This window comes from Maylandia zebra, linkage group LG16 (genome assembly GCF_041146795.1).
Source record: "Maylandia zebra isolate NMK-2024a linkage group LG16, Mzebra_GT3a, whole genome shotgun sequence".
NCBI lineage: Eukaryota > Metazoa > Chordata > Actinopteri > Cichliformes > Cichlidae > Maylandia > Maylandia zebra.
The window spans coordinates 32405042-32430933 of record NC_135182.1 but is presented as its reverse complement, the minus strand read 5'-3'; the positions used below and the strand labels follow the sequence as shown (position 1 = coordinate 32430933).

Here is a 25892-nt window from a genome sequence, read left to right as displayed (position 1 = left end):
ACACCTTTATTTCCTGGCAAGGACCGAAATTTGATGTTGTGATAGCAAGCATATAGAGTATACGGTATAAACTACAGCAGGACATGATGGCCCACTGACACAATTTGTTTTCATCAGAAAAACAAAAGGCATAAGATCATTAACAGTTACTAAAAGATTTCCATCTAGAGCAAGCTCGATAAACCTGTAGAACATTTTTTTTGTGTGCCTGCAGGTTCTCTGTTATCCGCTAGGGGGTAATGCCTCCGCTTTATACTTCCACTTTCAGTGGAAAGTCCACTTGGTCGGACTTTCAGTGGACTGTAAGTACATGATTCCTTGAAACTCTGTCATTTCCGACTTCACTAAATGATTTTGACGACTCTCGTTACTGGAAACAAGCCAAATAAAAACGAAAAGCCTCGTTGTGATAGGTGGAGCCTTTACGGCAACAACATGAGGAGTTTCTATGATCTTACATGTGGCCTCTTTAGAGACCGTCCCTAACTTGGTCGGTTTCAAGGCCACCCCCAGCTGCAATGTTATCTGTAAACTTTTTTTTTTTTTTTAAAGTTTCTCAGAAGTCAAAGAAAAGTAATAAGAGAAACCGAAATATGTTTTTTTCTGTTATGCAAAAGCAAAAAGAAAGGAGAAAACACTGTTTTGTTCACGGTTGGGCTCCGGATGAAAGTAAAAAATAAATAAATAATGAAAGGCCAAATGTAAAGAAAAATAATGTAATTGTTTAAATAACAATAACAACATAAGATTTATAAATACTATAAAATATTTATGAACCTGCAACAATGCTTTTTTAAAAAATAAATTTTAAAAATAAATTTAAAAAAACAAAAAGCCTTCACATCCTGCATTGTGGCTTTAAGAACCGGGCTTCCTTGAAACCGTCAGGTCCCATTTAGCGAAGACAAATTGATGAACTTCTCCAGTATTTGCATCTTTTGTAACTTTTTAAGACCTATTTTTATTTTATTTTAACTTTTACAGGTATTTTTGTTCGGTGTTTCTGGCCGTTGACAAGGTTTCTTTTAGTTTTAAGCTGCAGCATGCGCGTCCGCAAACAGGGAGTGGCAAAATTTAAAGACTTGAATTTGCCCTAACTCCTCGCAAGTTTTAAACGGCGGTAAAGTTCCTGTGTGCGGATCCAATGGCCCACCCGTCGTCGGTAATCACGCAAGTAAGAAGAGAGGAGGAGGAGGGGGAGGAAAATGCCTGTCTTCGTGAGGAAGGTGAGTTTGGGAGAAGTTTTTGGAGCTGCGTATGATAATGTCAGAGAGGTTGGTTTGAGGGTGCCTGTCCTCTGTGAGCGGTTGCAGACATCTCTGTGATAACGCCTGCTCCTTTAATCAAGTGTCCGTGACCGGTTCTCAAAGGTTCTCACCGAGTTTAATAAGTTTGCATCCGGTGTAGCTTTTTGCGTTAGGTGGGACCCACGGGAGATTATAGCCGTTTCTAAGTAGATAAAGTAGAAAATATGTGTTTCACCGGGTCGGTCAAGGGGAACTTAACAGACTTCACGGTGTTACGCAGAATTTTTAGGCGGAATGAGGTTTGAACGGCAGAAATAACGTGTCTCTGAAGGGGGGCGTGGCCACAGCCCCATTGACAGCTCACTCGTCCTGCTCTGGACCTCCATGCTGAGCTGCCGTCAGTTTATTTTTGTCTCCTCGTTTCAAAATGAACACGCTGTGGTCTCCCACCTCTTATTTACGTTATTATTGTTATGGAGACTGTGGAGCACGAGCAGTGTTACTCACTTTCTATAAGTGGGACATGGACTAAGCAGCTCTACTAAACAGTATTTATAGGTCACTGTAACAAATGATTTGGCCTATCTCTGGGATAGGTTCACTTACAAACACTTAGAGCTGTATACTCACCATCCGCTTTATTAGGTACACCGGTTCAACTGCTTGTTCGTGCAAATATGTAATCATCCAGTCACATGGCACCAGCTCAGTGCATTAAGGCATGTAGACAAGAGAGCGAGACGATCTGATAAAGTTCAAACTGAGCATCAGAATCGGGAATACAGATGATTGAAGTGACTTTGAATGTGGTGTACTTGTTTGTGCTAGACAGGCTGTTTTGAGTATGTCAGAAACTGCAGATGTGCTGGGTTTTTCCCACACAGCCATCTCTGGGGATGACAGAGTCGCCTGAAAAAGAGAACCTGTCCAGTGAGTCGAAGTTCTCTTGATGATACAGGCAGTCAAAGGCCACTGGTTACAGCCAAGGAATGCAGACATGTCCGATATTAAAGCAGATGTGCTACAGATGTGCCACCGAAGAAGACCACACTGGGTGCCCTTCCTGTCAGCTAAGAATAGGAAACTGAGGCTACAGTTCATATTGGTTCACTAACATTGGACAATAGAAGATTCGAAAGATGTTGCTTTGTATCAACCCTTCAAGCAGATGGTGGGGCGATGTTGTGTGGGATATTTTCTTCGCACCCTTCTGGTCTCTTAAACTGAGCATCACAGCCTACCTGCGTGGAGTTGCTGACCATGTCCATCCCTTTTTGACCACAGTGTACCCATCTTCTGTTGGCTGCTTTCATCAGGATTTCATCAGATCATCTCAAACTGGTTTCTTGACAATGAAATCAATGACAATGTGTTCATTGTATTCATGGCCTCCACACTTACCAGATCTCAATTCAGTAGAGCACCTTTGGAATGTGGTGGAACGGCAGATTGACACCATGAATGTGCAACAATGGCGTGATGCTATCATGTCAACATGGACCAAAATCTCCAGCACCTTATTGAATCTGTGCCGCGAACGATTAAGGCAGCTATGAAGCAAAAAGGGGACCAACCAGGTACTGGCAAAGTGTACCTAATAAAGTGGCTGGTGAGTGCATATTAGTTGCGGTAGTACTTCAGAAGACAGTGCCGGATTTATGCAGTTCTTTCCTAAAATGTACCATGTCACTTTGCATTTGGTTTATAATTTTTAGTATCCAAAAATACTTTGTTAGATACAGTCCCTTGTTATGTTGTACTTACATTTTGAGTTGGGCACGTATTTTCAGGTACTTAAAAACTTGTACTTTAAAGTAAGAAAGATAACATGATAAACGTGGGGGATATAAACCATAATTTGTGGCCTGTGTTATAGTTTTTGTTTTTTCTAGCTTTGTTGTTTACTTCCGTCTTATTGTTAAGAAAATAATAGAAAAGAAGAAGAGGAAAAAAACTGTTTATCTGGTTTAAGTTTGTTATCACACCATCTCTGAACATGTAGTCAGCGCAAAATGAAAAACTGCTAAACATCAACCACATATCTCAGTAAGTACCGACTTATTTGCAAGTAGGCCAAATATTGGTCAACTAGGCCAATGTTAGCTGAGGCACATATTCATCCAATGTGTCAGTGAATTCTTAGAAAATCGTAAGGCTAAAAAAATGATTTTATGTATATAATGATGTTGCTGTTATTAGTTATTTCAAAACTAGTTTAGCAATTCTGTAATGCAGTTTCTTGTTTCTTATCTGGTGATGTACAGATGCAAAACGGAGATATCGGCTCTTAACTCCCAGAAATCAACTTGGCGTATGTTATTTGTAAAGTCTCATATGAGCCTCAAAATATATTTATGTTTTTCTGTTATTGTTGATTGAGGATCACATCAGACATCAGCCTTGTGATTGAAAAACGCATGTTGAATTTTAGTTCTGGTACTAAACCTGTACAGTCATATATAAAGTTACCGTGGTAACTGAACTGAGGGGAACACTATCGCAGGATGAAGTGAGTAACGATTTTTATTTGGACTGAACAGATACAGTCTGAGTCAGATGTCACTGACTCTCTATTGATAGAAAATGTTAAAAGTAAGTTTGTATGGGATAATTATTTTTATTTTTTTTTTAAGAAACGACTAGCTTATTTTTTTATATATAAAATATAATTTTTCATCATGAAGGAGGTCTAAATCCTGGTGCTGGTGCTCTGTAGAAGTTTATTTTGTTTTTTCAATTTTTGAGCAACGTTCTGGTGTAACAGTGTAAAACGGGAACAAAGGTACATAAACAGATCTTAAAATAGAGAACGAAGCTATTTATTGCAAAACAATGGCGATTAGAAAGGCGTTTAAAAAAGAAATGAATAACAGGAAAGGCTGTGTTGTAATTATGATCGGATAAATTAATGCCCAAGATTCTGTGTACAGATGATGGGCAGCTGAGACAGACTTTTGTCTTTAAGGGTTGTTAATATAGTAAAAGGAAAACGTTCTCAACTCACTTAAGATCGTTCAATCCTGCCTAGCAAAGAAGAGGACACTTGTTCATTGGCTGCTGCCCTAACAAACAGATTATTGGTGTCTGTGCTTTTTTACATTGAAGAATTTCTACAAAAGACACTCAATGCAGTTAGCATCCATAGACAGAAATGTCAATGTCTTATCAATTATAAACAAAAAGACTTCCTGAGCATCAGTTCTCTGAATGCAGTTGTGAACAGCGGTCTTAAACCCTATATTTTATTCCAGTATATGAGTAATCATACCATATCTGGGCAGTTTACAGACCCGTGGTCACATTTAAGTTGAATCTTAAAGAGTGTAGCTTGGGTCCTGTGCATACTGATGAATTAGAGACCCTGTTGAGTTGAAGTGATTGGATCTCATTTCTGTTCTTTGGCTTCCTCTCATACCAAGGAGCATAAAGGTGAGGCATTAGCAGTGCTGGTGCCCTTGAAAGAAGAAAAGATTGATAGTTGACCGTGCTGACTTTGTAATATATTTAGTTCTACTTCCCAGTGATGTGATTTGGTAGGCTGTCCTTGTGCTGTGGCTGAATCTAAATGAGCTAATTAAGTGAAATGAATAAATCTGCTAAACGACCTATCCACAACCAAACAGCATGATGAAGTGCCTTCATGTGAAGAAGCAGGATAAATAAAACATGTATATAGCCTATTTTGAACTCTGTGCATCTTAATAACTTGTATTTTTCAAGACAGTCATAAGGTGGCAGTATTGTTCAGCTTTCTGGTCAAGACCACCTCCTGCCTGCTCTCAGATTATTTCCTCCTGGCTAAAAGGTCATGAGTCCAAAACATGGCAGTCATCCAGAAGTGAGAGGCCAGCGAAAAGGGGAAGGGGAAGCTGCTCTTCAGCCATTCTATAGTTTCTGTAGTCAGTAGTGGTGTTATCAGTCGTTAAGTCCTAAATGTTTTGCACACTTTTCAGCCCTAAATACCTCAAGCTTCTTGATGTTTTATGGGCATTTGTTTTTTTTTTTTATCTCTGTCACCTCTGCAGTGCTCTGAAACATGCAGTTTAGTAGGCACAAAAACACGGCTAGTGATGTATTTTGACAAGTTTCTTTCCACACTCCAGCTACTTTAACAATTACATTTACACTGTAGTTATTGCCATTGAACTTGAGACTTGCTGTAAGGTGAATATTTTCCTTTGCAGAAATGTTTAAACTTTTTTTGACCTGACCCAAGTCCAGCTCGGCCACCATGAACTTGCCATACCATTTGCTCTGGAGGGGTGTGAAGCAACTTGTCAGATTGTAGCGGGATATCAGGTGTCAGAGTGTTGGAAAGTCGCTCATGGGAGGGGGGCCTTCATTCTTTCTGAGCCTCGATGGGAATAGAAGCAGCCGAGCACTGAGGCATGGCTCACCCGAAAGGGTCCCAGATAAGCCTGCTTTCAACTGAGTAGGCTGCTGATGTGGCGCGAGGTCTTTGCTGCCCCTTGGAAATGCTGTAACCTCATTATCAGCGTCTGAGCCTCTTGGATAGTGAAGTGTGAGGAATGTTGTGTTAGAGTTTGCCTACTCAGTTCTGCTGCTACCTAAGAGTAAAGCAAAGAAGGTGCAAGTTTATAATTGTCCGTCTTTGTATTGGTGTGTTCAGGTGTGCAGCACCTTAATTATAATCACGTTTCAGAGAGAATTCGTTTTTCACACAGGGCCTTGTAGGTTTGGATTTTTTCCCTTAACAATAAACACTTTCACCTATAAACTGCATTTTGTTTTTCTTTTGTTTGTTTGTCTAATATTTAAATTTGTTTGTTGATCTGAAACATTCAAGTGTCACAAATGTACAAAAAAAAACAGGAAATCAGGAAGGGGCATGCATGCAGCACACAAGCTGGTTTATTTGTCTATCTTTGTTAGGATACTCACCAGCATCAGTATATTGTCAATGCAAATATGTGCCAGACCATTATCTAAACCCTTAAACCTACTTCTGCTTTCTTGTACAGATAAGTCCTAAATGTGGTGGCCCTGAGGGGTCAAATGCAGTGCAGTTTAAGAAGACATCAACAAGTAGATAGAAAAAAGCTTGGATAGCATACAAAACACAAATAATAATATTTCAAACTGCTTCTAACAAAGATGGTTGGACATCTTTGGTTTTTGCTGATAAGTGAGTCGAACGACGTATTGTTTGGATTAGCAGACACACACATTCAGTGAGTTCCTCGCCGGTGTCCATCAATCTGTCAATTTTCTTATCTACCTATTAACTTTTAAGGGAATTATATTGTATTTTACACATAAAGTCATTTTGTTTGTTTGTTTTTGTTCTTTTTAAATACACATTATGAAGTTTGTAGTGCAGTAAAAATCAGTTAAAGGGAGCATGACAGATATTTACTTTGATTACACAAACATTACATAGCAGTAAGTAATAGATGATAGGTATTGTTTTGTAAATAGCCAATAATTAATAATAATTTGATAACTCAATACCCTGAGTTTATTACATTATGTTATTATGCAGTATATTTCTAACTAATTTGGCGGCTCATTCTCTTTGTCTTGAAGATAAAATGGAGGAGAATAGTTCTTTTTTTCCATTTTTGACTAATAAATCACTAAGTTGAACTTGAAGACCTTTGTGGATGTAAGCCAACTTTTAACAGAGTATTAACAATAATAATCCACACCCATACAAATACATGCATTTTATCAGGATTCAATTAGAACTTTAAAGTTTACAGAAAAAATGACACACATGCAGGCAAATGCGATCAAAAAATGTAACCTTGTCAGAGGTAATAATATTAGTATTATTTTGATACATTACTGAAAGTTCTGCATTGCCACTGTACTATATACACAGGCATACATGTGCTCTGATTCTCATTTTATTGCTTTGTAGAGGTATTACTGCTGCATTCCCTTTGTATCAATTAAGTTTGTACCCATGTCACGTTCCCACAGTATTTTTAGCCATGTTAGAGGTGGAAGAGTAGAGATCTTCAAAGCGAGCACGTCTGGGCCTTGAATAAGATATTAATATTACTGCTATGGCTCACATTGTTAACATCGTCTGCTAAAATTGACTGTTATTATAATTTAGTTTGCAGGTTAAAGCAGCACCTAAAACACTGCACACAAAGCAGTACAATGCTGAGACTGTATATGTCTACTGTAACAGTTTCCTACTTTAACCCTTTTTTTTTTTTTTTAAAAAGGTAAACTTGTTTAACCTTAGCTCTGTGGCCTTTTTGTGCAGTCTCGATTTTGCCATAATAGTTCCCTTTTAGCAACTGCTGCTCATATGGAGGGCACGCGTATGGTGTCAGATGGTTTCTTTAGTGGTGCTTCCTTTTAATAGTACAGTTTTACTTTTCATCCCCACAGAATATTATCTATCAGAAGAGTTATTCATCTTATATTTATTTTGGACGTTAACTCACGCTGACAGGAGCCAGAGCTGTCAGTGCATTCTGGGATTGTATTTGTGTTGGCATTTGCAACACAAAGTTTGGAACCTTTAGGAGTGATTTTATGGTTCACAGTCCTCACTCTCAGTGGTTTCATTTAATTTTTTTATTTAGTTCCTGCACTGAAGTGTTACTGTGCTGCGTAAACAGTTCTTTCCTGCTACTTGTGACAGTTTTTTTTTATTTATATACACAATCTCATCATTAACTGAAGTCGGCCTCTGGCGAGCTATTTTAGGCTCACTGATGTGTAATAACAGAGAACTGGACACCATGATGTTTTTCTTTTAACTTTGAGCTTCACCTGCCCAGTTCCTTCACACATGTTTTGAACACAAGCTTTTCATCATTCATCAAGTCAGGTATGTCCCAGCAAGCATGCCTTGACAATGACTGCTCCCCAGTGGTGTTGACCACTTTCAGCCACAGCTGACGAACATGCCAAACCCATCCAGCATAACACTTGAAAGTAGGTCAGACTTGTTAAGGGATGGAGCTGAAACCGTTCCAAACTGGTTAATAAAGGTTACTGTTCACTGTTTTTCAAAAACAAATGCACAAAACCGATTATTTTAGTAATCAAGTGATCTACTGATTTTTCTATCGAAATATCAGGTAAGACGTACTTTTGTCTTATTAACCAGCAATAATAAATATTCAAGCAAGAAAACGTGGGTCTTTCAGAATTAACTGTTCATTGGTTTCTATTTTGGAAATTGCAATGGTTTAAAGTTTAACTGCATACAATATCTGTCAAAAAAAACACCTAAACCCTTTGATTGTATGTGCATGTCATAGTGATCTTTTCTTTGTTTTCCTTAAAAAAAAAAAAAGAAATTTTCCTAAATGCAAAAGAATTTAATAATAATAATCTCAAGTACAGTCAAACATTAAAATCAAATCAAATAAGATATAGAATAAGAATTCAAGGCATAAAATTTTTTTCCTTTAGTCTCTCTTCTTGGAAGGCTTCCTGACAATAGGAGCCACGTTTTACTGTTGCTGATAACAGATGTTATGATGGTGCAGGCAATATTTAATAATTTAATTTAATTTAGTCCTTGGCTCATGTACATTTTCATTGGCTTGAGAAAAAGGCTTTTAATTTTATATTTTAACTATTAATGCAATTTGATTAATATAGTCTTTCATATTACTTCACTTTTAATCTGAAAAATGTTATGAAGCCTTGAAATTAGCATGGTCTAGTACACTGCATGCTCCTCTTTAGACTCGCCCCTGTTTGCTGCAGGTATCACCTACATGTGAAATAGGATGGCTGCTGTCAGCCTTTACCTAGCTGTATGATTTAACCAGGCTGCTATCAGACTAAGTTAACAGTTAATCTGCAGATTTTAATACAGCTTCTGGAGGCTGACTGCAGGTTTTTTACTGTGTAAAACAAACAGGAGTGGATGGAGCACCAATAAGAGTTTTTGTGATTAAGCACTCCTGCTAGCTTTTAATGGTGATCACAGGAACATCGCTGGTGTTTTGGACACTATAAACAAGTTTTTCACTCTACGTAGGCTCACAGAGGCTCTGCCTCTTTGCTCTTCAGCTGGAAACAGACTCCACCTCGCCATTAAAATGTGCCAGCGTCATCATCACTACAGGGTGGGCCATTTATATGGATACACCGTAATAACATGGGAATGGTTGATGATATTAAAGTCCTGTTTGTGGCACATTAGTATATGTGGCTAATGGGCACATGGCCCTCTTCCTATCCGGTCGTTAAGTGATGACGTGTCGAATCCTACTTCCGGGCCTAAAGTAGTCTGCGTTTAATATGGCTTTTGTGTTGTTAACATGTTTAATGTTTTGTATTTTCTTCTATTTGATCTCAAAAAGCTTCTAAAACAGTCAGTGATCACTGTTGACCTCCCTCGGCTTTTATTACCGCTAATCATTTATTTAAGCTCAGTTTTTAAAACCTTAGGATGTAACTACAGCCCAGCCCATGCAGCAGTATATTAATGACTAACCTCGTATTATGGATGGATTATCTCAGTTGTTCTCCTGGCTGAAGTTTGGTCCTTTTACAGCATCCTGCCATGCGATTACATTTGTTCCTGACCACCGAGAACATTCACGTTAACTTTCATCAAGTGGAAAAAAGTTAGCTTGTTTATATTATGCTAACATAGCTGTGTCGCTAGCGGTCACGTAGCACATCATTATATACCAGCTAGCCAAACTTCAGTAACCCTACAAACGTCACTGCTGTTTAGCTTTCTGTCTTCATTTATGTTGGAAGTGATAACAGAGCTTTACGTTTTAATTTGTTTCCAAAACCCCGCAGTCAGGACATGCTATATTGTATTTAGATAGAAGCTAGCGAGCTAACTTCCTGCTAACTTCTAACTCCGTTAAATGTCATAAATTCCGTTTTCATGGATGCCTGGATGTTAAACTCAATTGTTACACCTGGTAGAGCAGAACGCTGATCATTTTATTAAAGATGAAAGACTTTAGACAGTTTTTCAACTCTCAGTAATGCCATAGTGATCGTTTGATATATGGACCTGCAGCGGAGTTTAGGCCCAGACACGGCTAGTGACGTCAGACTTTACGACCGGATTGAAAAAACAAAAGTTGTATCCAAGATGGCCGACTTCTAAATGGCCACCATGGTCACCACCCATCTTGAGGAGTTAGCATTGGCGCCTCTGCTCTGCGCCTCTCGCCCTCACATATACTAATGTGCCACAAACAGGACTTTAATATCACTAACCATTCCCATGTTATTATGGTGTATCCATATAAATGGCTCACCCTTTACTGCCGTTTTTTTAACAGTGTTTATGTTTAAAACTGGAGGCTTAATGTGGTCATTTATTCATACCCCTGTTTCAAAAATCTCTGTCAGAACATGGTATGAAATGCTTAGGTGGAAACTAGCGAGCTAACTTCCTGTTAACTTCTAACTCCGTTAAATTTAATAAAATCTGTTTTCATGGATGCCTGGATTTTAAACTTAATTGTTACACCTGGGAAAGCAGCAACGCTGATGATTTTATTAAAGATGAAAGAATTTAGACCATTTTTAACTCTTAGTGTTCGTTTGACTTTGGGACCTGAAGATGACCGAGTTTTGGACCCAGGTTACTCTGCGAAGCTCCTCACTACGGCAGCCGTAATGCTCTGACAATCCATCAAGCAGTGTGGCTTACCAAAGTTGTACTAAAACATTTTTTAACAGATTTCTGCACGCCAAAATCGGTTTGAGGTCAGTAAGCACAACCAGAATTCATACATAAGGCACACTCTCGATTTTTTGAGAAAATTAAAGGATTTTAAGTGTGCCTTATAGTGTGGAAAATGCGTTATACAGAAGAAAAGAATATATCGTGATATATATCGTTACCACACGTGCTTCAAATGATACCCCGATATGGATTTTAGGCCATATCGCCCAGCCCTAATATCAGCCAAATATATACAAATATATACATATTGGGTTTTTATTGTGTTGGGGTTTTTTTTGTTGTTTTTTTTTTTTGAAGCATCAGTCTTAACACTTCTGTGTTAGTCAATCGGTAATATCAGTACATGAATGCTACTTTCACAATCATCACACATTTACACACAAAACATCTTGATAGGTTTGTATTATCCACTAAGGCAACAGATGTAGTCTGAGCAGCATGCTAATGCTTTAGCTGACAGCTCTGACTGGTCATCAAGGCTCAGCTAGTTTGTCAGTTTTTCTTTCTTTGTAAATGCTGGCTTTCATCACTCTCACACCAGCTGATGCGATGTTGTCCACCACTTGTATGTGCCAGAAGCTGTTCCTTCTGAGGTATGCAGCATTGGCAAATTCAAAGTGACCTCTAGTATCCGAGAAGTTATGTGTATTGCGTGGTCATATCTTAGATCTACAACTGCATTTTAATGAATTATGTTCATACATTTTCAAGAGTTCAGCAGAGAAAGACTCGGGTTCAAAATGATTTTTTTTTCTTCTCACTTTTGTACTTTTTATGTTAAAAACATTAATGTAATCAGTTCACATTAATTATAGCCTTGAATTTATTTTTTCATCTTATATTGTGAATATCAGCTCTTAAAGATGAATACAAAAACAGACCTTCTGCAAGTCTGTTTATTTCTTCTAATTATTAGTCCTTTATTTAACCAGGTAAAAAAAATCTCAGTGAGATTAAAATCTAATTTCCATAATAAATATTAGTACTCAGTATAGGGCAGTCCCTCGTGTCAATGAAATTGTATCACATGGAGTTTAACCATGTACTGTGTGTTAAGTTAACTTGGTGTTTCCGTAGATTGCATGAGTGTATAGCACAGACACATATCCTTACTAATTACTATAAATAAAAGTCCAGAAACTCCCAAACACTCTGGTTTTTGAGCATGAAGCTTAGCAGGCTCTGTTGGGATTAGAGTGGTTAACCCTAAGTCTTCTGTGATTTAAACTGATAAGTTGTTTAAAACAAAAATATCATCCCTTGTTATCTAGCACAAGATAAATAAGGACTAAATCATGAGTTGTAACATCTGGTGACACACAGGCCCACAAAACCCAGAAAGTTTTAGCAAATGAGCTCTTGCTATTCATTTGTTTAGTCTTTTAAATACATTGCTATTATCATAGGTTTCATTATGATCTGTTTTATGGGAGAAAACAAATGTATCCTAAAGCAGCTATTTGCAGTAAATTAAAACTACTTTTTGCTCTAACATGGCAGTCGATTGGGTCTAAATCACTTCTGGAGCAAGCCTCATGAGGGACGTTCTAGGAAATGCAGCTCTGGACTCAGCATAAACCACGTTTATTATTCATTTCTAAAATTATGTGGATTGTAAAATCAGCCATGAAAGTTCAGTTTGATACATTTATCAGCTAGGTTAATTAACAACTAGCTAATAATGCCCATGTACAAGACAGTTCTTGGCATTCAACTTAACAAATCAGACACTGGAGCTCCGACTGGACCCAGATGTCTTCACCAGACTATTTTGGGGATAAAATGTAGTGACAGCACGGCTGGAACAATGCACAGATTGGATAAGTCGAATGAGCAGAGGCGCCAATGCTGACATCATTGGCATTAATTAAGTCCAGAATGCATTAATCACAGTACTAGACATTACATTTGCTTACATAGTTATACAGAGAGTTTGCAGTAAAACTGATCTAGTACAACTGATCTAGTGCTGTCACACGAGTACAGTATGAATTCTGTCTTCTCTCTGTCTCCCTATGATCCAGGTTCTGTTGCTGTTTCCAGCTCAAAGAAGTCTTACAGCAGAGGTTTTCTTCGCCGTCTCTTCAGTTGTCTGTGTAACAAAGACGCCAAACCACCTCCAGTAAAAATCAACGCCCCTCTCTCGCTAGAAGAAAATGGGACAAAAGTAAGTGCATCTTTTAACCCCCCTCCCTTGCTCTTCCCTGAGATATCAACTTTCTCTCACCCTCCCCCTTGATCATCTTTGAACAGCATGTGGGCAGCATGATTGGCAGCTGTTTGATGCCTGAAACACATGTTTTCTTGGCTTCCATATTGGTTTCTTGGCTTTCATGTTTACAAGAGCATCTCCCCCGGGCTTGGTGAAAAAGTACTCCATGTTCAGACATCAATCATGGACTTGTAGGAAAGCCGGAAATGGCGTAAATGTTGCAGAAATGCATGCCTGATCTGTCATTGCTGCTTTGCAATGCTTTCTCGGAAGATGCCATTGATCAACACATGTTAGCGTAGCTGTTTTTACCCTTTTTAGTAGAGGGGAATTCTGGTAGACAGTATGAGTTGTTCTTCTTCTTCTTATCATCATCATTATTATTATTATTATTATTATTATTATTATTATTATTATTATTATTATGTTTGAAGGTAGGGTAAATATAAAGAACCATACTAATTAATATTAGATTATAAATTCATAAACAGAAACTTGTGTGATGACAAAATATAAAAATGACTGGAATGTGAGGGCCTGATCTTATGTTTCATACAGTTTTTTTTCTTCTTGTGTTTTTGGACAACTGACAATACTAATTATGGTTAAACTTGGTGTAGCCTTTGAAAACATCACTTTTGGCTGCTACGGTCTCAAGATCAAGTGGCCAAGACGTTCTCAAGTGTCAGTTTCATATTTATGCCTTAGTTCAGCCTTTTATTGAGATTTGATATTCCACAAGTTATTTGTCACGTCTTTCCAAGTCCCCAAAATAAATTTCTTGGTCTCTGGCAAAGGGAGGGTCGAGTCAAGTGCTCAGTCTCAGTTTTGGTTGTGACAACCTGTCATGTCATCAGGCATGCTGCTCCTGTTGCTGTTACTCTCTCATGCAGACTGCTACTCCCCCCCACCAGCTCTGTGACTTTTCACTCTGAATGGACTTTACAGTTGGATGCCAGTCATTTGGGAGTTGGTCTCTACAGATACAAATGCATGGAGTAAAAGCTTTGGACAAAGTCTGATAAATACTTTCGTGATGTATTTGGAAAACTCTGAGCAAAACAAAGGCACTAGAGAAGGGGAACCATCCACTGAAGCCATGTTTGCTGAGCAGTGCCAGGTCCCCAGATTAACAGAAGCTGCAGATCTCACTGGCCCATCAAAGGGAAGTGCTGAACTAGGAGTAAAGGTCCTCCTTCAGGAATATACTGAGCAGGCTGTCAGCGAAGAAATGGACCCATCTATTCCTTGTTTGGAACAATGCAACCTGAACTCGGATGAGCTTGAATCCTGCACATACTTTAATGGACACGCTGACAGCTTTGAGCAATATTCAGAGAGCAATGGATTTTTTGAATCCGACCAGATCCTCGATAAGTGCGAGACTTCAGAGTTAAGCCAACCGTGTGATGAATGTACTCAACACTGTGAGTGTTTTAAGTCCTCTGAACACTGTGGTAATCATAGCTCAGCTTCTGAATGTAGTGCTTGCTGTGAACAGTGCGCAGAACACCTCCAATTATTTCAGAAATGTAAGCCCTCCGATCAGCAGTTGGAGATTTCTGACCTTGACGCTGATGAATTGGAAGTGAACTGTGGCAGTTTGGGCCTTTGTGGAAGGTGCGATTTCAACCTTGAATGCACAGACCACGCCGAGGCTCTACAACAATATGAGCCGTCACAACAGCAGAGTGACGGCTTTGACTCCGAGTCAGACACATCAACAGAGAACTTTCAGCAATGTGAAACCATGGACTCACTCAACTGTAATCCTGAAGTCTGTGAGTACGACGAAATATCAGATGAAACTGAATTTACAAATGATGAAGATGATGAAGAAGCAGAGGAAGAAGATTATTATGATGATGATGATGGCGATTTTGAAGATGATTTGAGCTATAAAGCCAAACAAAATGAAACAGAGTTCAGTGATGAAGAATCTCACAGTTCCTCAGAAGACACACCTGTACAAGTTTACTTTGATGACACTGAAAATGTTGCCTTTGCAACTGATCTCTGGGAGACGCACGAGTACACCAAAGAAGACTTTCAACAAGCTCTTACGACAGAGGTGTCCACGGAATCTGGTGAGCCGTGTGGAAATGATGACTACGAAGTAAGCCAAGAACCGTATAAATCCGAGTCCAGCGGTGAAGAAGATGGTTCCTCAGATTGCTCCTCTGTGGAAACCAAATCCTTTAAGACTTGTCCTGAGGGCAGTATTCCATCTGATCCCTTCTCCGATTCATCTGAGGAATCTGACAAAGGACCTCAGGAAGATTCCAGCGATGAGCAGACAGAGTGGGAATCTTTTGAAGATGAGGAAGTACAGCAAAGTGATGAGAATAAATCGAAAACTGTTGATGTCACTGTTGAGGATTACTTTGATTTGTTTGACAAAGTGGACTATTACGGACACATATTTACACAAAAGCAGCGCTACATCTCTTGCTTCGATGGCGGAGATATCCATGACCACCTGTATCTGGAAGAAGAGGCAAAGAAACATAAAGCCAAAACTTTATATCAGTTTGAAGATATTAACAGGGAAGCTAATGTAAAAGACGCAGACACTTGTTCTGACGATGCATCTGAAGATACTTATGAGGAAGTGGATGTGGACCAGAGTGATGGGTCTTGTAATTTAGAGACTCAATCTGAGGATTGGCTCATCGCAAAATCAGAATCAAGTTTTGAAGAGGATGACGAAAGCAAAACAGAGAACGGTGTCGTTTATGCAGAAAATGATGAGACAGCCGAGGATGATAAAGCCCCTATTGATGAAGAAGCGTGTGCCTCTGATGACCACGTTTCTGAAGAAGCTGAAGTTCGCCCATCCACTGGTCCCGAGGGGAGCATGTTTGCACCATTAGCCAAGGAAATTTCTGTTGAAGGTGATGCTTATGAAGATATTTTGTGCAGTTCTCACTATTGTGAACCCAAACCTTCTGCAATTGATGAGACTGCGAGCATCACTGATTACACAGAGGATGACAAAGCCAAGCCTGAGCCTGAAGACGACGTATTTATTACATGTTCTGAAAAGGAACCGTACTGGTCACTTATAGATAATGATGAAAATAGACAGCTTTGTGAGCCAGGTGTTGAGGAATACTATGTCTATCAGATTAAAAGCATTCAGTCATCTTTTAAACAAGCCCTGAATGGATTTATTTTAGAAAGAAACTCGCATGATCAAATAACTAATGATGAGAATGCTTCTAGGAGTCAGAGTCAAGATGCTCTAATACCTCTGAAAGAGCTGGCGGCCACTGGGTTGTGCCCAGAGGAGTGCGTGTCCGACACATTTGGAATTAATGAAGTTATTGACATGAACAGCTCAGCTGTTGAAGAGGAGTGTGTGTTAAATGAGATTTCAAAAGAAACTGGACCCCCTGTAGGAATTATTCACAGTGTTCAGGAAAGGGACATGGTGCTTATGAAGACTGAAGATAACAATGATTCTGAACAAAGCAGAGAGTCAGACGAGGATCAGAGTGACGATGAGTCCTATGAGACTTGTGAATGTGATTACTGCATCACACCAACTGAGGAGGTATAAGATAAGAAGTACTTCATTTATCCCAAAGTTGAGAAATTTGTTTGGTAAAATTACATTAAACACAACAAACATATAAAAAAAATGTATCTTTAAAGTAAAACGAATTGGAAATAAATTTGAAATATAGTAAAGCAGAAGTGGGTATAAGTTTGTTATACATGATAATATTTAAAAATTTTCCAAGTTATAGCCCGACCAAAGTATCAGGGATTAAACATCAGGCAGATACAATGGTGTCTGATTTTATAAAATAAAATTAAAAAATTAAGTACAGAAGAGACGAGAGGAACACCTTAAACCATGTTATGCGTGTGGTATGCAAAATATCCAACATTAAAAGGGTACTCTGTAACTTCCCTGCTGGCAGCATGTGATTGGAAGACCATAAACAGAGTAATGGTTTACTTCTGCTTGACTTGTGACAATGAAAAAAGATAAGATTAATTTTTTTTAAACGGAATTGTCATATTATCTTGGTAAGGAGTTGTAAATAAGTAACAGATGTACATTTTTTTGTTTTTACAAAAAAGAAAAAAAAGAAAAGAAAATAGCAGGAAATATATAAAACCAATGAGATATAGATAGATAGATAGCAAGCATTGGTCTTCATAAAGGAAGCTTAACACAGGCAAGCTTCCTTACACTAGCTGACTCAAAAAAAATCTAAAAATGCCTGTGGAGGTAACGGTTATCATAACAGTGGTTAACAAATTTCTCTGTTTTGCTGGGCTTCAAACTGTGTGTGCACTCATGTACATAGGGGGTATTTAACACGTCATAAGAATACTTCTGTGCAAAATGATTACTGTGAGTGCCGCCTACTCCAAATGTTATCTGATGAGATCTTTAAAGAACACAAAAAATATAATCTTCAAATACAACATAATCACAAATAAAATAAGAGATTAATGCTAAAAATAATCAGTATTGTAATTCAGTAGCCCTATTCAGTATTTGTAAAAAGTGTTAAAATAAAATGAACCTTAATCATTTTAATGCTTAGTGCTGCTCAGTGCTGATGTCCAGTTTTAAGGTATTGAACGACTGAACGGGAATTCTTGGCTTGTGTTCTGTGCTGTCGTAGCTCCAATTCTATTTGCTTAAAAGAAACTTGTCAGCAGAAACGAGGAAAACAACATTTGTATATTTTCTGCATCACCAAATAAATTCCTGTGATTGAAGAGTAGGTGTGTAACAGAAGTGTCTTTTAAAAACATAAAATAAAGAAAAGAGAAATAGATCAGGTTTAAATATGTGATAAAATATTACTTTAATTTGATTTATTTGCCTTTTTATCCTCTAAATATTTAAATAAACAGTGAATTTTTTGACATTGTTAACTAATAAATGTACATTTTCAAACTGATGAGTCTTGCTGCGGATGGGGTCAACACAAAAACGTTAGCTACCTTAAAAAGAAAAAAAGAAAAATAGCTTTTAGCCCTTTTTATCATGTTAACTCAAAGGTTTCTGGGAGAAAATAAGGCGATAAATACAAAATGAAGATTTTACAAATTAAATAATTAATCAATCAAAAAATTTAACAAGAAATTAAATAAGGAGGAGAACCTATATGTTAAATTAAAATAATAGTAATTTCCTTTCTTTGCACGTTATTGAATGCATGTTTTTATCATTGCAGTATTTTTGGTGCATAATATTACCTTCTTTTGCTATCTTAATCTTATCTTAATTAATATTTTTATCTTATTTTTTTCATTTGATTGTTCTGATGCCAACCGTGGCAGTGAACACACAGAACTGAGACTTGGCATATTGTGTGGTATCTGTGTCAAATTCCAGCTCTGCCATTAGGCTCACGTGGCAGCTCACTGATGGACAACACATCCAACAGTGTTACCAACAACCTGTTTGTTCATACCAACTTGTTTTTAGAAGCCGAATCACATTAATGAACTCTAATCACTGACCGCACGTTGACGGATGAGACACACTATAGCGATATCTACATGTTCCGTCAGCACAGTAGCAGCTGTACCATCCCAGGTTCCCCGTAACCTCTTACTGAAACAACACAACACTGTTAAAGCGCTTAAGTGACTAGAAACACAAGCACACACTCATAATAATCCGAATGACTTTCCCAGCATATTGAAATGGTGAGACCGTATTTCTTGCGCATGTTGTATTTGAAACTTCACTGAAAAAAATGTTTTTGCCTTACACAGCTGAGGTCTAAACTGTGTGCTCTTCTTCAGCTGCCCGGAGAACCACTGCTCCCACAGATGGAATCAAATGATGAAGGAAAAATCTGTGTGGTCATTGATTTGGACGAAACACTAGTGCATAGTTCATTTAAGGTAAGCTATATATATATATATATATATATATATATATATATATATATATATATAATATTTATTTGGATTACGATGATTCTGTAGACCTTCTTACATTCTTGGCCTTGGTTCACATGGACCCTCTTGCTCTTATTTCTACTAGGCTTCCATGTTAAAGTAATTAGTCTACCTGCGGAAAAAAAAAAAATATATATATATATATATATATATATATATATATATATATATATATATATATATATATATAATATTTATTTGGATTACGATGATTCTGTAGACCTTCTTACATTCTTGGCCTTGGTTCACATGGACCCTCTTGCTCTTATTTCTACTAGGCTTCCATGTTAAAGTAATTAGTCTACCTGCGGAAAAAAAAAACATACAAAGGAGACACATGATTGGTACAAATTTAGGGGAGACACAACATATTTTATATTTTTCACAATCCAGATCCAGCCTTCAACATAAAACCCCAAGATCTTAGGAAATTAATATTAGATTTTATAGAAAGAAAAGTAAATCTGTCTTCTATAGAACACCTACATAAAATTCATATTTACATAAGATATTTTGTGAAACTATGTTACTGCATTCATGAGTGTTGATATACTGTATTGCGTGTTTTTAATGAAGTATCATGCAGCTTCCTTTCGGGCTGTTTGATACCTTGTATGGTAGCATTCAGTGAATAAAGTAATCAATGCCAGAAGTCGAGGCTCCTGTATCACGACAAATTATGTAATGAATGCCGCGTGCTGTTTAGTCCTTCTGCGGTCACAGCCTGTCCTGAAAGATGTCACCGGATATTAGTGTCGGCTAAACGGGGTCACACCTCCTCTGAGCTCCATGTTTAACACAACGCGGAGTGTAAAAGTTGCTGTTACTTTGACACATGAACTGCTTTAAGAGTTCTTTATATCTGAAAGAAAGGGTGGTTTGTTTGTTTTTTTTGGTTTTTTGGGGTTTTTTTTTTTTTTTTTTTTTTGCAAAAAGCTGCTAAAATTAATGTCATAATGAAATGAAATTAGCTTTGGGTGCACAGTGTTTGATCTGAAAGAGATCTCAGTGACCTTCTCTACTGTGGTTTAGAAAATCTTACCATTAAATGATCAAACAGTTACATCAAACATGAAAGAAAATAACAATAATAATGTATAAAAGAAATGTATGGATGTTTAGTTAAATGCATAAGAATTTGTATGCAAAGTATCACTACACAGTTAAAGCCACAAAAGAACATAATAGTGCAAATTAAATCAATGTAATACAGAGGTAGATATAAATTATCACAAGTTTAAAAAAATGCATTACAGTATAATCACCCTGTTTACCAGTGAAGGTGAGAAAAAAGCCAGTCTTGTCTATACTGGGGTGTTGAAATGCTTGGAAGTTGTTGAAATGTTCTTGTTAGCTCACACAGCCTGCTCGCTGTAAGCTGATGGTGAGCAGATCTAAAAGAGGATGGAGTTCAAGCTGCTGCTATTGCTGGTGAAATTTGCTTGAGAATAACGACAATGTTTTATTAACTTTGTCTGCCATTAGAATAAATGATCAAAATCATTTGCACTATTTGCTGCTGCAGGAAATAGGAAAATCCCGTGCACGTGAATGCATACTAACAGCTTCTGGATATACTCAATCTGTCTTACTTGCATTAGCTCATAGTATACCAATTTAGGCCATGGTCTTATACCATATATGGAATACACTTGCAATGATGCTGATATCAGAGAAGCAGCCTTCTCACTTTCTATAGTGCCTATGTTTCAGTAATCGATGGGAGAAGAATCCATTTATTCAGTGTTTGTGCTTCTCAGAGGCGGCTGGCACAACATTTTTGCTCAATTTGTTGCCGTCATTCTTTTCTCTGTTTCAAAGAGTTCTTTGGAGATTATAAGTTAAACGTTTTTTGTTTTTTTTCTTTTGTTTCAAACAGCCAGTGAACAATGCAGATTTTATCATTCCAGTGGAAATTGATGGAACAGTTCACCAGGTAGGACCTTTATCTGCTTAAGTTACTGTTTGCTGCTATAGTAAATTTGACATCACAAGGGACCCTAAATCTCTTTTTTCCCCCATGCACTCACCATGCCTGTTGTAAACATCAAACACAGACATTTATCCTTGCTTCAGTTTGCACGCGAAGTAGTGTACATGCAGCCTGACAGAGCTGTAGCCCTCTCTGTTGATGGCTCCAAGCAGCAGGTGCCTATTTCAGTGGCCTGACGAAATGAAGGAAGCTTGGCAGGCTTCTCAGAAAACACGGCCATTAATCTCAGTATGCTGAGCATATTATGTACGGTGCTCATTGGGATGGCATTACCTTTCCCCTACTGGCTTCAAATGGCAACTGCAGTCTGTTGTGCTTGGCCAGAAGAAAGAAGAGCTTTCAAAAGGCCTGGGTCTGTTTCAAGTAATCCAGGATAGGCTTGTTAAAGTGGGGAAAGCCTATTCGGGATGACTTGGTTCAGAAACAAGGCCACCGGCATCTCAGTGGAGGTAGATGTAGAGTTCTATTAAGGTGCTTCTGCTTTGTTTTATTGCACATATTATTTCTTCTTTATGTTATGATAATAATGGCATATGTAGTTGACATGATCACTTTTCATTAAGGGATATTTTTGATAAAAAGAGAACTGACATGTTTATTGGCTGTTTTTATATTCACTTCAGTTTATTTACAGCAGTTGTTTCAAGAGCCTTTATGTTGTAAGGAACGCAAGAACCACGGTGACAGTGGGGAGGAGGAACTCCCTCTTAAGAGAAAGTGATATCCAACACAGCAAGGTTCAGGGAGGGGTAGCCTTCCCCCTCACCCCAAGATTTTACTAATAGACTTGATCTGAACTACAGTGTTTATTTACATTTGTTGTCCTTTGAGCTTTTTATGGTCAGAATCTGTCTCTAATAGCAGCACCAATTCTGGATTTATTTCTTTTTCTCCTGCACTCAGGTGTACGTGTTAAAGAGACCCCACGTTGATGAATTCCTAAAGAGGATGGGAGAAATGTTTGAGTGTGTTCTGTTCACTGCAAGCTTGTCAAAGGTATGTCCTCATCCTTTATAAGCAAACCATTACACTTAGGATTACTGGAGGAAAAGACTCATTTTCTGAGTGATCACCAAATGTTTTCAGTTTGCGGTTTTGTACGTTTAGTTTCAGACTGCTATAATAACCTTGTAGTTATGTCATGGACTTGCATTAAACCACTTGGAGGATAAAGTTACGAGATGGCAAATCCAGTTTGTTTTGGTATTGCTTCTATAGTATGCGGATCCTGTGTCAGACCTGTTGGATAAATGGGGGGCCTTTCGGAGCCGTCTTTTCCGGGAAGCTTGCGTCTTCCACAAAGGAAACTACGTAAAAGACCTGAGCCGTTTAGGAAGAGACCTCAACAAGGTTATCATCTTGGACAACTCCCCAGCCTCCTACATCTTCCACCCCGAAAATGCAGTATGTCATTTAGATTACTTTGTCATTTAGATTACAAACACTGTCATTCACAGAAAAGTCATAGTGGACTATCTAAAAGAATTTCTAATCCCACCATCTGCTACTTTTGTCCGCACCTCCAGGTTCCTGTAGCATCCTGGTTTAATGACATGTCAGACACTGAGCTCCTCGATCTTATCCCGTTCTTTGAGAGACTAAGCAAGGTGGACGACATCTATGACATTCTCAAACATCAGAGTACTTCACAGAGTTAACAGAGGCGGGATAATAGGATGAAGATGAGCACCAGCGGCTGTCATCCGGGGGCCACGGAGGCCGGTGGGCAGAAGGCTCCACAGTGCTTCCCAATACAAGGACCACACTGCAATAAAGGGCTGTCATTTAATCTAAGATTCTCACAGCAGTACTGCATTCAAAGTGACAGCAGCCTTCCAGCTGGGTTGAGTGCTGCTGTGCAGGAAGTTGACCTGAACGCTGTGACAGATCTGTTTTTCTTTTTTGTGATGTCCAAGATGGTTCATATGTGATTAAATGACTTCTGGAGATATCTTTTGCAGTGCAGCTAGCGTGTTGTTGTTGTCGTTTTGTGACAGCACTGACCTTTGTAAGTTTGCTGTAAAGCTAGATTGTGCGAGCAGTTGTTCAGCGTGATATTACAAATTCACCACTATCAGTCATTTTAATGTCAGTGAAGCAAAAGCATTTGAAGTTTTCACACAGCAAATAACACATCACCGAAGACTGTAGCTCAAATCCTGCTGAGCTAATATATATACAAAAAAACGTTCATCTTGTATTGCTTATTTTGATGTTTTCTAAATATTGTATGTTTTACTGTATGTCTCTGAAAAGCTTTGAATAGAATATACCATTTAATGTAGCACTTGCTTTTACATGTAAAAGATGTTTTTCTTTCTTCATCTTTTTTTTGCAATAGAAAAAAATATCCATTAGTCTGCTGTTAGTGAATATACACTGCTCAAGAAAATTAATGGACTACTCATCACAGTCCGTCTGATAAGGAAGCAGAAACCAATGAATCCATTGCACCTACTTAAGTCAAAGCTATGACAGCTACACTGGAGAGATGACAACAAGACAACCGACAAAAAGTGAGCGTTTTTCTTTAGTTTTGCTTTTTGTTACGGTTCTTGTCATTCCTGGTAGCATGAGAGCAGCTCATTCAGGTTGCACAGGTAGTCCAGCTTCTCCAGGATGCTCCAGCATCCGTACATGCTAATACAAGAATCTTTGCTGTGTCTGCTAACACAGTCTCAGGAGTGTGGAGGCGATATCAAGAGATGGTTCTTTACACAAGGAGAGCTGGATTATGCTGATTATGCGACTTAGCAAAAGGGCCGGTATTGTCTTCTTCTGCAAGAAGGAACAGGAGGAGCATTGCCAAAATGGCCTCTAAACTTGGGAGGTCTACCACTGGCACCACGTTCTCTTCACAGATGACAGCAGTTGACACGGAGCACGTCTGTAAGATGTGATAGAGTCTGATACTGTGGTGAGCATTAGCCAGGACGGCTGGTGTGGCAGCGGTTTAGTGATGATCTAGGGAGGCGTTTCCTTGGAGGGTCACACAGATCTCCATGTGCTCTTGAACCGTACCTTGATCATTGTTAAGGATAAAGTTCTCAGAGCCACTCTCAGATGTTATGTAGGTGCAGTGAAAGGCAATGGTCGGCTGCATGTAGTCTGTGCGTAATTCCAGAATGACAAGACACTGAAGCCATGGAGTGGACCTTATATTCACCAGAAGATGACTCCAGCTGAGAAATTGTCGTACATCTGATGCTGTGACCTGTCGCCCAGACTCTTCAGGAACTCATAGATGACGTTATCCAAATCTAGGAAGAGATCATCCAGCATACTGTACACCATCTCACCAGGAGCATAAGTTGGATCGCCTGTGATCTCCATTTTAAGGAGTAACGTCCTCAGTCTGTCGGGCAGGTGGGCACTGGAGAGCATAGACACCTAATTTTGTAAACACAATAACTCAAGAATTCTTCTTCGTTCATTAGAAAGTCACCTAGGATTTTCATCTGCTAGGAGGCTGCAGGGTAGCACCAATATTTTTTATTAACTAACATTATTTAAAGGTCTCATAGTGCTGATGATTCTGGTTTCACGTGACTCACCTGATTTTAAAATAACATTTTATCAAATGCAAAGTAAGTGTTCCCCTAATTTCTTTGAGCAGTGTAGTTTTTATTCCGTTACTAAATCCTAGCATTGGTGGAATATGTGAAAATCATTTTAGAAGATGTTTTAGACTGTATATAACAGATGGGTGCAGCTTTAGGGTCTAAAAGTGAAGCAGGAATTCCTCAAACTTGCATTTTTTGTTTCTCTCTCGAAACATGGGACTTTACAAACCAATGGGTGATGTCATGAGAGCTACATCCATCTTTTATATACAGTTTATGGTTATGCAGTTCCAGGCACGAACACCAGGTTCTTTTATTTTTGCAATTTCAACCTGTAAAGCTTAGTCAGGCTTTGTTGTACTGTATTTGCAGATGGGTGACAAAGGAAAAACCAGTGTCAGGTTTCTCAGTAAGAACGACTTCAGCATCGATTTAATTAGTTCCTTCAACTCTAGTGGATAGGATAACACTCTGCCAAATGATATCACCTCATCTGGTGTTTTGTTGTTGCTAATGGAGAGAGTTGTCAAACATGCCAGCCCCAAATCTCCCTTAGTTATTCACTTGGGTCGAGATGTTATGACTGCAAAGTCCAAAGTATGATTTATATATGTTCAGTATGGAAGAAACCACTGACAACAGTTTAAAAATGTGTTATTCAGAGGATCACTTTTATAGAATAAGAACTTTGAAATGATTTTTTTTCCCCTTCTAATGGAGTAAGGTGCCCAAACTCTGCCAGAGGTACAACAGCCACAGCAAGAGTCAAGGGTTCAGGTCTTTCCTTTAATTTGTCACCCACTGTTTGGCTCTGGAGTAGCTTTAAGAAGCAGATTTACACCACACTGACTGAAGGTCACACACACGTGTACAACAGCAAAAGTGGGTGAGGCTATTTTTTTTGGTTTGTTTGTTTGGTTGTTTTCTTTTTTTGTAAATATCAGGAATTTATTGTGATCTAGTTTTAATGTTTTTCTGAGTTATCACTTGTGTTCGCCATCAGTAATGTAATATTTCATGCTGTCTTGGATAAGTTTGATTTGACTTTGCCTACTGTCAGTAAACTTGAATGTGGCGTGTACGACCTTATCGATCTGTATATTCAGTTTGATTTGAGGGGAATTTGCCACATGTGCAGCTAATAACAGTCAACACTGGGGGGGAAAAAAGACGAGATACTTTCACCTTCCATCAATAAAGCATGTTTTATTGAAACGGTCATATTTCACTACAGTACTTCACATTCCTCACACTCAACACAACATACAAGATC

At 38.4% G+C, this 25892-nt stretch overlaps 1 protein-coding gene across 2 annotated transcripts; it reads left to right on the top strand.

Moving 5' to 3' along the window:
* The first annotated feature begins 857 nt into the window (after positions 1-857).
* Positions 858-25838, top strand: LOC101475966 (carboxy-terminal domain RNA polymerase II polypeptide A small phosphatase 1). 2 transcript variants are annotated; one of them, XM_012921301.3, is made up of 7 exons: positions 858-1226; positions 12936-13078; positions 18905-19006; positions 20943-20999; positions 21960-22052; positions 22275-22460; positions 22583-25838. In XM_012921301.3, exons 1-7 carry the CDS (start codon positions 1145-1147, stop codon positions 22712-22714), a joined length of 795 nt encoding a protein of 264 aa, XP_012776755.1. In that variant the 5' UTR covers positions 858-1144; the 3' UTR covers positions 22715-25838. The 2 variants fall into 2 exon arrangements, with proteins under 2 accessions (XP_012776755.1, XP_004559244.3); XM_004559187.6 differs by lacking the exons at positions 858-1226; positions 12936-13078 and adding an exon at positions 13762-16679.
* The last annotated feature ends 54 nt before the right edge of the window (positions 25839-25892 follow it).

Excerpts from the sequence above, each read along its gene's own strand:
- LOC101475966 (XM_004559187.6), top strand. The coding sequence starts at position 14,076 with ATGCCAGTCATTTGGGAGTTGGTCTCTACAGATACAAATGCATGGAGT. Across the intron at positions 19,007-20,942 it reads TAGTGCATAGTTCATTTAAG|CCAGTGAACAATGCAGATTT; the intron begins GTAAGCTATATA and ends TGTTTCAAACAG. Across the intron at positions 22,053-22,274 it reads TCACTGCAAGCTTGTCAAAG|TATGCGGATCCTGTGTCAGA; the intron begins GTATGTCCTCAT and ends TTGCTTCTATAG.